Source organism: Cucumis sativus, chromosome 4, assembly GCF_000004075.3.
Source record: "Cucumis sativus cultivar 9930 chromosome 4, Cucumber_9930_V3, whole genome shotgun sequence".
Lineage (NCBI taxonomy): Eukaryota > Viridiplantae > Streptophyta > Magnoliopsida > Cucurbitales > Cucurbitaceae > Cucumis > Cucumis sativus.
In genome coordinates, this window is record NC_026658.2 from 3,805,402 (window position 1) to 3,816,487 (window position 11,086).

General features: G+C 33.4%; 2 protein-coding genes across 4 annotated transcripts; one reads left to right on the top strand and one right to left on the bottom strand.

The window, feature by feature from the left end:
* The first annotated feature begins 280 nt into the window (after positions 1-280).
* Positions 281-4,096, top strand: LOC101208655 (protein CHAPERONE-LIKE PROTEIN OF POR1, chloroplastic). 2 transcript variants are annotated; one of them, XM_004146467.3, is made up of 5 exons: positions 281-484; positions 1,221-1,435; positions 1,514-1,620; positions 2,616-3,060; positions 3,611-4,096. In XM_004146467.3, the coding sequence occupies exons 2-5, from the start codon at positions 1,299-1,301 to the stop codon at positions 3,759-3,761; spliced, it is 840 nt and encodes a 279-aa protein (XP_004146515.1). In that variant the 5' UTR covers positions 281-484; positions 1,221-1,298; the 3' UTR covers positions 3,762-4,096. The 2 variants fall into 2 exon arrangements, with proteins under 2 accessions (XP_004146515.1, XP_011653167.1); XM_011654865.2 differs by having other exon boundaries at positions 1,517-1,620.
* A 1,192-nt stretch (positions 4,097-5,288) lies between these two features.
* On the bottom strand, positions 5,289-10,721 carry LOC101207265 (probable serine protease EDA2). 2 transcript variants are annotated; one of them, XM_011654866.2, is made up of 13 exons: positions 10,412-10,721; positions 9,770-9,895; positions 9,107-9,262; positions 8,639-8,818; positions 8,371-8,487; positions 8,223-8,276; positions 8,054-8,125; positions 7,113-7,318; positions 6,893-6,987; positions 6,524-6,598; positions 6,113-6,196; positions 5,730-5,831; positions 5,289-5,544 (listed from the first exon to the last, which is right to left on the bottom strand). In XM_011654866.2, exons 1-13 carry the CDS (start codon positions 10,595-10,597, stop codon positions 5,537-5,539), a joined length of 1,461 nt encoding a protein of 486 aa, XP_011653168.1. In that variant the 5' UTR covers positions 10,598-10,721; the 3' UTR covers positions 5,289-5,536. The 2 variants fall into 2 exon arrangements, with proteins under 2 accessions (XP_011653168.1, XP_004146509.1); XM_004146461.3 differs by having other exon boundaries at positions 5,290-5,831.
* Positions 10,722-11,086: the final 365 nt, after the last annotated feature.

The following is an 11,086-nucleotide window of genomic DNA, read 5'->3' on the forward strand; positions in this document are numbered from 1 at the left end:
ATAATAATTCAATTGCAACTTTGAATCTTAAATTACCCACCAATATTTTTGAAATTCTTATTCATGTAACACTTTCAATTTGTTGTTTTTCTTTATAAATTTTTTGGAACAAATTGTAAAAATAATATTGATTAAATTTTGAATTTGAAAGTGAACCTTCAAACATGTATAGCGTTAAAAATAGAATTATAACTTTGTGGTAATTAGAGAAATTGAATTTCAAAAGATAAAAATTAACCTTCAATTATATCAATTTGAGAGTAATTTTTATTAAAAGTATAGTGATAATTAAGACTTCATATTTGCAAATTTGTTAATTGGGTTGTGATTTTAGTGAAAGAAGGGTTTAGTTGTTGAGTAGCGCTTTAGGTCAGCGTCTTCCCTATCCTTTAGCGCACAGCATTTGAGATCGACCAACCTCAACACTCTGCTGCTTTTCGGACCATCCTCCACTTTCACTTTCACCTTCACCTTCACCCATGAGGTTCTTCTTCCAATCTTCTTTCTTTTGAGCTTCTTTTCATTTCTTGTGGTTTCTTTATGTTGATTTTGGATTCTGAACTTATCTATTGAATTTCTTCTCAAATTCAATTCTTCTTCCATACATTTCTCACAATTTTGCTATTTTCTACTGTAAAAATCAGTTAAACTTCAGTTTGGCATTCCCTTTGATTTAGTGTAATGTGTTTAAGCTCTCTCTACTTCATTCTCTGGCTCATGAGTTCTACCCTGATAGAGGATTTTTTTTTTCTTTTTTTCTTTTTTTATAGAAAAATTTGATTGCAGGTTGACAATTATATTGAGATGGGTTCCTAAGGAAGAATAATAACGATTAGATTCTACTTTCCTGTCCAATTCAAATAAACAGAACGTCTGACCCTTTATTTTATTTTATTTCTCAGTAACTGTATTGTTTTGTTGGCCGAATTGAATCTTTCCGAGTAACCAAGTGAATGGGGTGGGTTTTTTAACTTTTGATATAAGAAGCTTTAAGACACACTTGTTTCTCCATGGCTAAATAATGGAAAATAACCTAAATAGCAGACCATTTTCTCTTCAACTTGTTGGCTGTTGTCTAAACTTTGCTAAGCTTAACTTATGGCTGGTGGTTGAATTCTTGTAGATTGATGTTTTTTTGTTTTATTTTGCTCACTTTTACGGTTTCTTTTGTTAATCTTATTTAAGGTATATCTAATTCATCGGTTTTAACAAAATTACAGCTGCTGATTCTGTGGCTTGGAGAATACAAACATACTAGTAGTGATACTGTGTAGCACTAAGGACAGAGATTTCATATAATGATTTTGTCTGGATTGAGTGGCAAACCCTCAAAATGTTGTCTTCTGAGACCTAGTGCGAGGATTCCACGTGAGCTGGTTTCATCTTTTTCCAATGGGAACTTTAGAGAAAATATTGATTTGCAATATCTTAAAAGGTTCTGCTCACTAATACACGTTAGTGTTTTGATGTGGTCTTTGGAAGTCATCATTCATTACATTGTTGTTCAATGCAGAAGTTGCTGGACGGGTCCTGCCCTTAGATGTAAAACTCTCCAGATTCGACACACTACTAAGTGTGCATTTGATGCTTCTCCCGAAGATTTTGCAAATGAGTCTACCGGTAAAGTTCTTATTCCATCTTTGAAATGGTATAGATAGTAAGCTTGGAAGGGAAAAATCATCAGTTGTAGCCTTTCTGACGTGCCAAAACAAACATTCCTTATGCTAACGTGTCAATAATAGAGTAAATGTTTTAGTCTTCTTCCTTCACGCTATCTGTTTATATGGGATCAAATTGAACCTGACATTGTTTAGTGCAAACAGTGTAACACATTACTGGATTGGATGGTTGTAATCTTAGTTGGATTAGCCCTTATTTATTTAAGACATATTCTCCCATGCCTATTTGGTCCCTAAATTTTCAAAAGATACATTTAAGTTCTTTCCCAACTTTGTGAAGTAGGCCTAAATAATTTGTGATTGTTTTTCATTTGGCGTGATAGCTTGGGGAGGTAGAGGGAAAATGGGAGAAGAAAATATGAAGGAAAACTCTCCTCTCAATAAATGAAATTAGAAAGAAGAAAAATCTTTTTTGGCCGCATAAGCAACAGGAATTCCTAAATTAGAGGGAATGTGTGTGAGAGAGAGAGAGAGGTAACTCAAGGAAACTAAGAAAATATTTTATTTACTCTATCATATTAGCAGATTTTTTTATTGTCAAATAGGAGATGTCCAAATTCAAACAATTAACAAAGGTACAACTTAGTTTGATTTAACAACTTATGGATCAAAATAGAAGTAAAAGGAAAAATTCATTGTGAAAAATTAATAGTTTATATCTATAACTATTGGTCTGCCTTCTTTCTCTATAAACTATTGATTATTAGGACCTAAAACATGGTTTATCAATTGTAAAATGAGTAACACCATACCGGGATTCATAAAAACAACTACACAATATCGTGACAAATTACTAACAAGTCTAGCAAATCTAATCATTCGTATATTAATGATGATAATATTTACTGTAGTTGTATTAAACAAGGTTCACATTGCATTTTCAAATTACTTTATTTCATCTCTGAGCTTCCTTCTTGACTTTCTCTGCTAGTGCAGCTGTATTCCCTCGAATTAATGTAAGGGATCCATACAAACGGCTTGGTATAAGTAAGGAAGCATCTGAAGATGAAATTCAAGCTGCCAGAAACTTCCTTATCCATAGATACGCAGGGCACAAAGAAAGTGTTGATGCCATTGAATCAGCTCATGATAAAATTATTATGCAAAAGTTTTATGACAGAAGGAACCCTAAAATTGACATCAAGAAAAAGGTGAGGGAAGTCAATCAGTCTCGGGTTGTGCAGGCGATAAGGAGCAGGTTCCAAACACCGTCTACAAAGTTCATAATCAAGTCATCAATTGCATTCTTAGTTCTTGGAGTTCTCACCATTCTCTTTCCAACCGAGGAAGGTCCAACCCTTCAGGTTGCTATATCACTTATAGCTACTTTCTATTTCATACATGATCGATTGAAGAGCAAACTCCGAGCATTCCTTTATGGGTATGTCTAGAATTTCATCTCGTTTCCCTTTTTGAACTTCATGATAGAACATAAAATATTAATGTACATAAATATTAACCGAGTACATGATAGAACATGATAACTTCAAGTTATATTAATGTACACAATAGCTTCATTTCTTTTTCAAAAAAATGATAGAACATAAATATTAACCGGGTATGAACCATCTTTTTTGGTTGAGTGGCTGACTGATTACTCTTCTTTTCTCCTACATACTTGGGGGCCATTTGAGCCTCCAACTTCAATTGGGTGAAGTGGGCTATGTGACTCACTGTTTGGACTTCCAATTATAGTGGCTAGTGATCCGACTAGTATGACCCTCAGTTAACTACACTATTACTATTTCCCATCTTCTATCCTCGCTAACTCAATTTAAAACAGTGCACCTGAAACAAATACTATATAAAATAGATTCGAATAGTCTCCACTCTAAAGACAAACTGTTATAAATTTATAACTAACTCATGTCCCAAACTGATATATGATATGATTGTTGGGTTTGATTTATTTGAGTTCTCCAATGGTACAGGGCTGGAGCTTTTATCTTCTCATGGCTTGTGGGAACCTTTTTGATGGTATCTGTGATTCCCCCAGTAATCAAAGGACTGAGAGGCTTTGAAGTAACTACTTCATTAATAACCTATATCTTACTATGGGTTTCATCTACATATTTAAAGTAGCAACGCAAAGTTTTTCTTCTATTGTGAGATTCCAATTTTGCTGCGGCTGAGCTTGTGATTCAGTGTTCTGCTTCCTTGCCCCTTGGGTCGGTTAATGGAGAAGATAGTTGAAATTGAAAGGGTTCTTTGTTTTAGAATTGACGAGAATTGAAAAGGATGTAAACTATTACAGTTTGGAAACTATAGGTTAGCTGTTTGTTATTATCTTTACTTCATCTTTTGTGACAATGATAATCCTTCTTGTGCAGTATTTTGAAAACGCAAAGCGTATTGAGCTGCAATAACCTTCTTTTTTTTGTTTTGGGAGTTCGGTTCGACATTATGAACTTAAGCAAGGTGAAGTGTCATGAAGTCTAAAAGTAACTTATAAATCATTGTTATAATTCTTGCAATTTGGCTCTCCTAATATTTGGTCTCGATTGAGGCAGGTTATTAAATCAATTAAATTATATTTAGGTATTGAACACTAGATTGAAATAACAAAGTCCTAAACACAAAATTAAAGAAATTGTTATAAAATTATCAAATCTATGACTTAGTAAACTCTACTGGTGTAGCTTTCCACTTCGACATCTGCTCTGTAAATCATGGGAGTAAGAAAAAAAGCCATTAAGACTGTAGATTCATTTAGAAACACTCCAACTCAACCAAACACCCCATGACATTTGATTTTAGATCTCCACTTTTATGTATAGATATATTCTAATATCAATGGAGCATTGAAATACATATGTTAATCTGAAAATTTTCCAAAACTACTCTCTTTGAGATCATTTCTTTGACAAAACTAATCAACTTTCTATTTTTTTTTTCAAATTACCGTTTGATTTTTTAAAAAACAAGACTAGTAATACCAAAACAAAATTTTAAAATGGAGTCTTGGACTCCCACTCGCTCCTAGTTCTTCTCATATTCATGTTTCATAATACTTAAATTAAGTTGCAAATTTAATTTTAGAATGTCATAATTTAGTCGCTATAGTTATTAAAATTTTAAATTCCTATAATTTGATAAATTATTTATAAATATTTCAAAATTATCAAACTATAGAAACTATTTATAATCATATTAGAAAGTTTAAATTTCAACGTCTAAAACCATCCAAACCAAATTCTAATTTTATTCGGACATAAAAACCAAATTTTATAATTTAATAGATTTTTGCAAGGCAATAAAATAAATCTATTTGAAGATGATGCAACCATCTCAAATCACCAAAAATAACCAAGCTGACAAGATGTACCAAAAAAAAAAAAACCTCAAAATCAAGCGCAACCTCCTCCATATTACATACAAACAATATGAAACTACAATGAGTTTGGCTAATGGTCGGTTAGGGTTAAACGGTAAATGGTATAGAAAGAATCAATTCAAGTTATAGTAACTAGTAGTCACCCACCTACGATTTAATACCCTACAAATTTCTTTGACAATTAGTATAATCAAGCAACTACCAATCTACCCCTCTAAAATCAAAAGCATTCATAAATAATCTTAGTTCTATAAAACAATATAAAACATTTGCAAATTTTCAATCACATATGACAGATATGAGCTTTAATTTACAAAATATAACGAGTAACTTATAAATTTTCTAATCATAGAACAACACATTACAAATGTCAAATGACCAAATGACAAATGTGATGGTCAACTTATGAATGTATATAAATCTATTCATATTATTTAAAATCCTGTAAAATTACATTGCCTACATAAGTTATGCTCCTTGGTCACATCAAGAGCGCGGAGTAGGATTCATATGTCCTGAGCAATTAAACATCTGTTTCGAGGATAATGCACACGGATAGTGATTAGAGTGTGTAATTTAAGGTGTGTTCGAAGTGACTTTTTGTGTTAAAACCTTTTTACCACTTATGAACAGTTGAAAAATTATTCTAAATAAGTCAAAGTAGTTAAAGAGTTAAGCATGAGGGCTTGACTTTGATCTTCAAATATAATTCCTACCAGTGGTGGATTGACATTCTGACAGCCAAAGATCCATTTTTTCCACCAACTGCTGCCTAACTTTGTGAACTGCATCGGGAGAACTACAGTTTTGAGCATTACCTAAAGAGAGACAGCGGGCAAAAGGTAAGATTTAGACCATTAAATGAAGCTTCAAATGGTAATGAACGAGTAGATTGTTGTACTTTTTATACTTTCCTCTCTTATAAAATATATAAAAATAACAAATATATTGTTTAAATATTGTTTTGCTTCTTATTCATTTTGGACTTTGGAGGTCTATGTGAGATTAAGATTGGCTCCCATGAATCTCAATGCTCGATCAAAATCAATTTAATAATTTGTATGCGGAAGACAGGGTAAATCAGTAGACCTTTACATACCTTCAATGTTAAGATGAGATTGAGGGCATCCTCGCAAATCAGTTCCATGGCCACAATTGTGACATGTCATGAGGAATGATGGCACTGAGTTTGAGCAGAGAAAAAAATAAAACAAGACAGAAAAGAAAAAGGGATTGTAAATAACATTATGAATGAATCTCCTAAATAAATTCAATAACAGCACGGCTTTCAATTACAGTAAACATTACTTTACGTAAAATTTGTTTGACATAATTTAACAAAATCGATGAAAACCCTTGATGCAACAAAAACTCTTTCCAGGCAAACCCACAGCCCACAGCCCACAGCCAATTAAGAGATTAGCCTGGCCTAAGATCACTTCAAGGCTGGGAAGTTTGCATACGCTAGAGAAATGAATATTAAGAATCAGCAAAATAATTCAATACTCACTCTCTGGAGATGATATTTGCTTCGATGCATGGCGCCAAGGATCTTGTGAACCATTTGTAAAAACTATTTTTGAACCTGCAAAAGCAATTTTTGTTTTCATAAGAGGTGTAAAGTATGACTAGAAACAATGTGATTTCCCCTGATAATGGCTAAACGTGAATTTGGTAACTGAAAGGCTTGGCATATCCACCTTAAAAATATTTTTAGTGTCAAACTGGCCAAAGAGAGCTTTGAATTTCATTAGTAAAAATAAGCAGAAATTATAGAGATGGCGGTTAAAGTGACAGACTTCTCAAACTAAAAGCATGGAACCATGTATAATGAACTAAAGTGAAGTAATGGTAGTGGAAAAGACGACAAAGTATGCACCTGCAATTCCTGTGCCTCCATAATAAATATTTGTGGTGTCTACATCCGGATAGACACCCTCTCCAAAAACGTTCTTACAAAGATCCAGATGATATCTGTCATTAGGCAAGCTATTATGAAATCGCAGCAAAAGGAATATTGGAATGCGATAAAAAAGAAAAAGAAGGAAAAAACACTGATCAAAAGAATGGAATCCGTGAAGTGGAGACTGGAAGAATACTTTGCATCCACTTTAGATGAACGCATGCTATCATTTGCTGGTGCAACCTGGAAATATGCAACTTCAGTACAAACTTGAAACCACCACAACCGGTCCGCACTATCTTCACCTGGAGTGGTGTTCTTTAAATATTTCTGATTGTAAGTCTGAACACTAGAGCCAAAACTTCCAATGTAATAATCTTTAACATATTTGGCATAGGCATCCTGCAGGAGAAAGTAAGCGGCATTCAAAGATTGAGACATCTAATAAAGCTGATAATATAACCTGTATGCATACACTAACTTGCATCTTATGAACAAAGAAGAAACCTGTAGACTGTCCTTAAAAACGGGTGCTTTTAAAGATATCAACAATATAGAAAGGAGGTCAGCAATAATTTGTTTTGCATAGGTTGAATTTTATATTTATTGACAGATAGTTTCTTTGACATCTTTGCCCAATTTTTTTGTCAAACCATCAGACCACATTTCTTAATAATACAGACAACCCAAATTTGGTGCCTATGCTTGGGAACAAAGTTTGATATGAATGTTTGGGAAAGAAGCAGGTATATCAAGGATTAAACTGAAGAAACTATCACTAACTTTCATGCAAAAAATTTCCGTGTTGGAGAAGAAATGAAGGGAACAAATTTTTTTTTTACTTCACCATCATGGCAATCCAATGCTCAAGTAGGAGAGGAATGAACACAACTTCTGAGGGAAATGTAAGAGGATAAATTTTGTAGGATGGCTCAAAATTATTTCTTGCCCTCTTTTTTAGGCTTATTACATATTGGGCATCTAAGCGCTGTACTTCAATAACTCTAAAACTTTTCATCCAGTTCCTCCTGCCCATCCTATTTTTCTAAGATGTATAGATTTCCCCCATTTTTATGGTGAAACAAAAAAAGATTACAAACAAATAAAGGTAAGAACTTAGAAGAAAGACATGAATACCACTAAGTCATTTCCCGCATTCTTTGCTTGAACAAGAGGAGAGCATAATGTATCTGGATTCCCATATTGAAACTGCAGGATTTTTAACAAATAAAGATAACCAACATTGAAAATTTCAAAAAAAACCTACAGGAAGAAAGGTCAATAGGTCATCCAAGACTGAAATTACCGCTATGACAGCCGCATCTGCCAGAAGATAAAAGAAATCTCCATCTATTTCCAGCTGTAAACACAGGCTAGATATCAACAGACAGCAGCCAAATAAAGAGAATAGCAATTACACTGTCCTAACATAGATGATTAAATGGAAAGTCAACCTCTCCCGCACCAAACAATGCCTTCACTTCTTTTTTGTTTGTTTCAAATCTTTGTTCAATAAGTCGATTGGTTTCTTGTAAAACAGCCTTGCACTCTGGCCCAGCAGACTCACCAATCTACATAAAAAAAAAGACTACTCAGGATATCGTCCAAAGGAGAACATTAAAATAAAGTTTGAGAGACTAGATTTTATTCTAGTACAGAATCTAAAGGAGACTGAATCAAATAGCAGAATGAAAGTAATCAATAACATTATATTTAAATAACCTGTTGGTCAAATTCAGTAAAGTTATAGACAGCAAGTACAACAGCAGAACTTGCAAGACTTCCGCATGTTAAATGAGGGAACTTAAGTCGAAACCATGCACTAAGAGCTCCAGGATATGAGACACCAAAAAAGAACCATGGGTTTTCACCCTTCTTGTTCAACTTCAAATTTAATGAATCCTGCAAGTAGATCATCAACAGACGGACATAAACACACATACAATTTGAGGGAAAAAACAAGTCAAGCCTATTCTTAATAGCAGAATGATAAGTAAATCATTGAACATAAATGTGGGCTTAAAACACTAGACTAGTAGAGCCGTAGTGATGTGTGAAAATCCAATACCACATTTTCTTTCCTTTTCCAAAATAAAATAAAAATATCACTTTAGATTATGAGCCATTTGACAAGTGAAAACAAATGAGTTATTTCGATCCGCTTTACCTTCTAAATTGGACAATAATTACCTGATAGTACTGACGGAAAACAGCCAAATCAAACAAAGCTTGCTTGGACGAAAGATATCTCAAGTTATTTGTCGTCAATGACTTGAAAGGGGAACTCTTCCCATAGTAGCGATGCTCAAGAGAAACAATAGCTGCTCCAAATTTCTTTGCCAAAACCTGCATAACATTAATGAGAATGAGAAAGGAGATGACCTCTTCAAATACATAAAGAAACTTGAGAAGATGACAGATTTCTCTCATTCAGTCAGTCACTCTCTCACATTCTTCTCTACCTACAAGCAATTATCGTATTAAGATGAACGACACCCTCCTTTCTCTAACATATTTCCTACAAGCATTCACCACATGTTAATTTTGAACAAAACTTGCATACAAGCACTACTAAAATCTACCTGTACAACACACATCTTTGTTCTTTCTTAGATACATTTTACAAACATCCACCGTTTAGTCATAACTGTGAAGAAAACAAGCAAGCAAGAACTCCAAAAATATATATCAACAACACCCTCCTTTCTCGATTACATTTCTACAAACATTCACCACTTTGTATTTTTTAGCAGGACGTGATTAGAAAAGCATTTTTCTTTCCTCACGTTGTAAATAAACCGGCCATATAACCAAAGAATATCTTTAAATGATTGAAGAAATTGTTGAACGTACACCAAGGTAATCATTGCTTATCCCATTGCACGGGCCTTCACCACAAATTTTTAAGAATATCGGACCATCTGGAATCCGAAAGTAGTCAAGGAACTCATAATAGCGCTGCTGAAACTTGTCATGATTCTGCATATATTAGCACCCAACAGTGAGCATAATTGCATTACCTTGAACTAATAAGAATCACATTTACATATACAAGAAACTCTAAAATAAATTGAAGACAAACTGTTGCGTTTGTACAGTAAATGTGAACTCAATACCGTTGAACTCATTTATGACATTACTTGGTGGTAGGGTAAGAAAGAAACAAATCAAAATTAATTTCCATCCCAATAAATTATCACACATATTCTTCAAACCGACCAAAAAAATACAAAGATTAAAAAATATGTTCCTACTTCCTTATAGGTCAAAACTAGCGCAAGTGACTCATTTCCGCTAAAGCAAATATTAAATTCCTGAAACTCAATGGGTCAAAAGATATTTCAAACAAACGCGAAAAAAACGAAGAACAAAGAGTCAAGATAAGTGGAAGCAATTCAGTGAACAACTATCCTAGAATAAAATTCAGCATCCTCATTAACTGTGATTAAACCAATCGAAATCCAATTAAGAGGTAAGAAAGAGTTCAATCTTTACATAAGGGGAGAAGTGATCGAGAGTCTGGTTAAACCAAAGCTCCGTCCGGTTTAAGAACGAGCTGGTTGAAGACAACCGATGAAGTACAGTGCGAGGAGTAACATGAGCGGATATGAACGCGGGAGAAGAAAACGCCAGCGCCATCATCACCAACCATAAACGAGCAGTCGTCAGAAGCTTCCCCATTATTCTTGATGGAAATCTGGAATCGAGGCCAAATCGAAGAGAGTCAACAAATTGTGAGCTTAACCCCGAGAAATGCGTATATATTCATTCATCTTCTTTTTCTCCCGGAAGAACTGATTTTATTCATTTTCGATAACTAATTTTTTTCCTATTACAAATATGATCCTTAAATTAGAAAACCGTAAAAAGTAAAATACTTAGACAAAAATATTTATCAACCATTCATTTACCATAAATCACAATAAATTACTATCTCTCATATATAGACACTAAATTAAATAAACTCTCATATTTTGATATATTTTATAAATATTTCAAATTATTTTACTATAAAATAACTTTTTTTTATTTAAAACGTTAAAATGGAAGATTAAATATGCATGTTTTTAAATTTGATAACTATTCCTTATTTCATATAATTCTGAATTAGGAGCTCCCTCATAAAATTATAAAGGTTTTGTCATCTAGTGCATCATTAAATTGTCATTC

What these genes read in the sequence shown, in the direction of transcription:
- LOC101208655 (XM_004146467.3), top strand. Translation starts at nt 1,299, where the DNA reads ATGATTTTGTCTGGATTGAGTGGCAAACCCTCAAAATGTTGTCTTCTG. An exon ending in GATTTGCAATATCTTAAAAG is followed by an intron (nt 1,436 to 1,513) that starts GTTCTGCTCACT and finishes TGTTCAATGCAG; the next exon opens with AAGTTGCTGGACGGGTCCTG. An exon ending in CTCCGAGCATTCCTTTATGG is followed by an intron (nt 3,061 to 3,610) that starts GTATGTCTAGAA and finishes CCAATGGTACAG; the next exon opens with GGCTGGAGCTTTTATCTTCT.
- LOC101207265 (XM_004146461.3), bottom strand. Translation starts at nt 10,597, where the DNA reads ATGGGGAAGCTTCTGACGACTGCTCGTTTATGGTTGGTGATGATGGCG. An exon ending in CATTGTTTGGTGCGGGAGAG is followed by an intron (nt 8,277 to 8,370) that starts GTTGACTTTCCA and finishes CTGTGTTTACAG; the next exon opens with CTGGAAATAGATGGAGATTT. An exon ending in ATCTCATCTTAACATTGAAG is followed by an intron (nt 5,832 to 6,112) that starts GTATGTAAAGGT and finishes GTCTCTCTTTAG; the next exon opens with GTAATGCTCAAAACTGTAGT.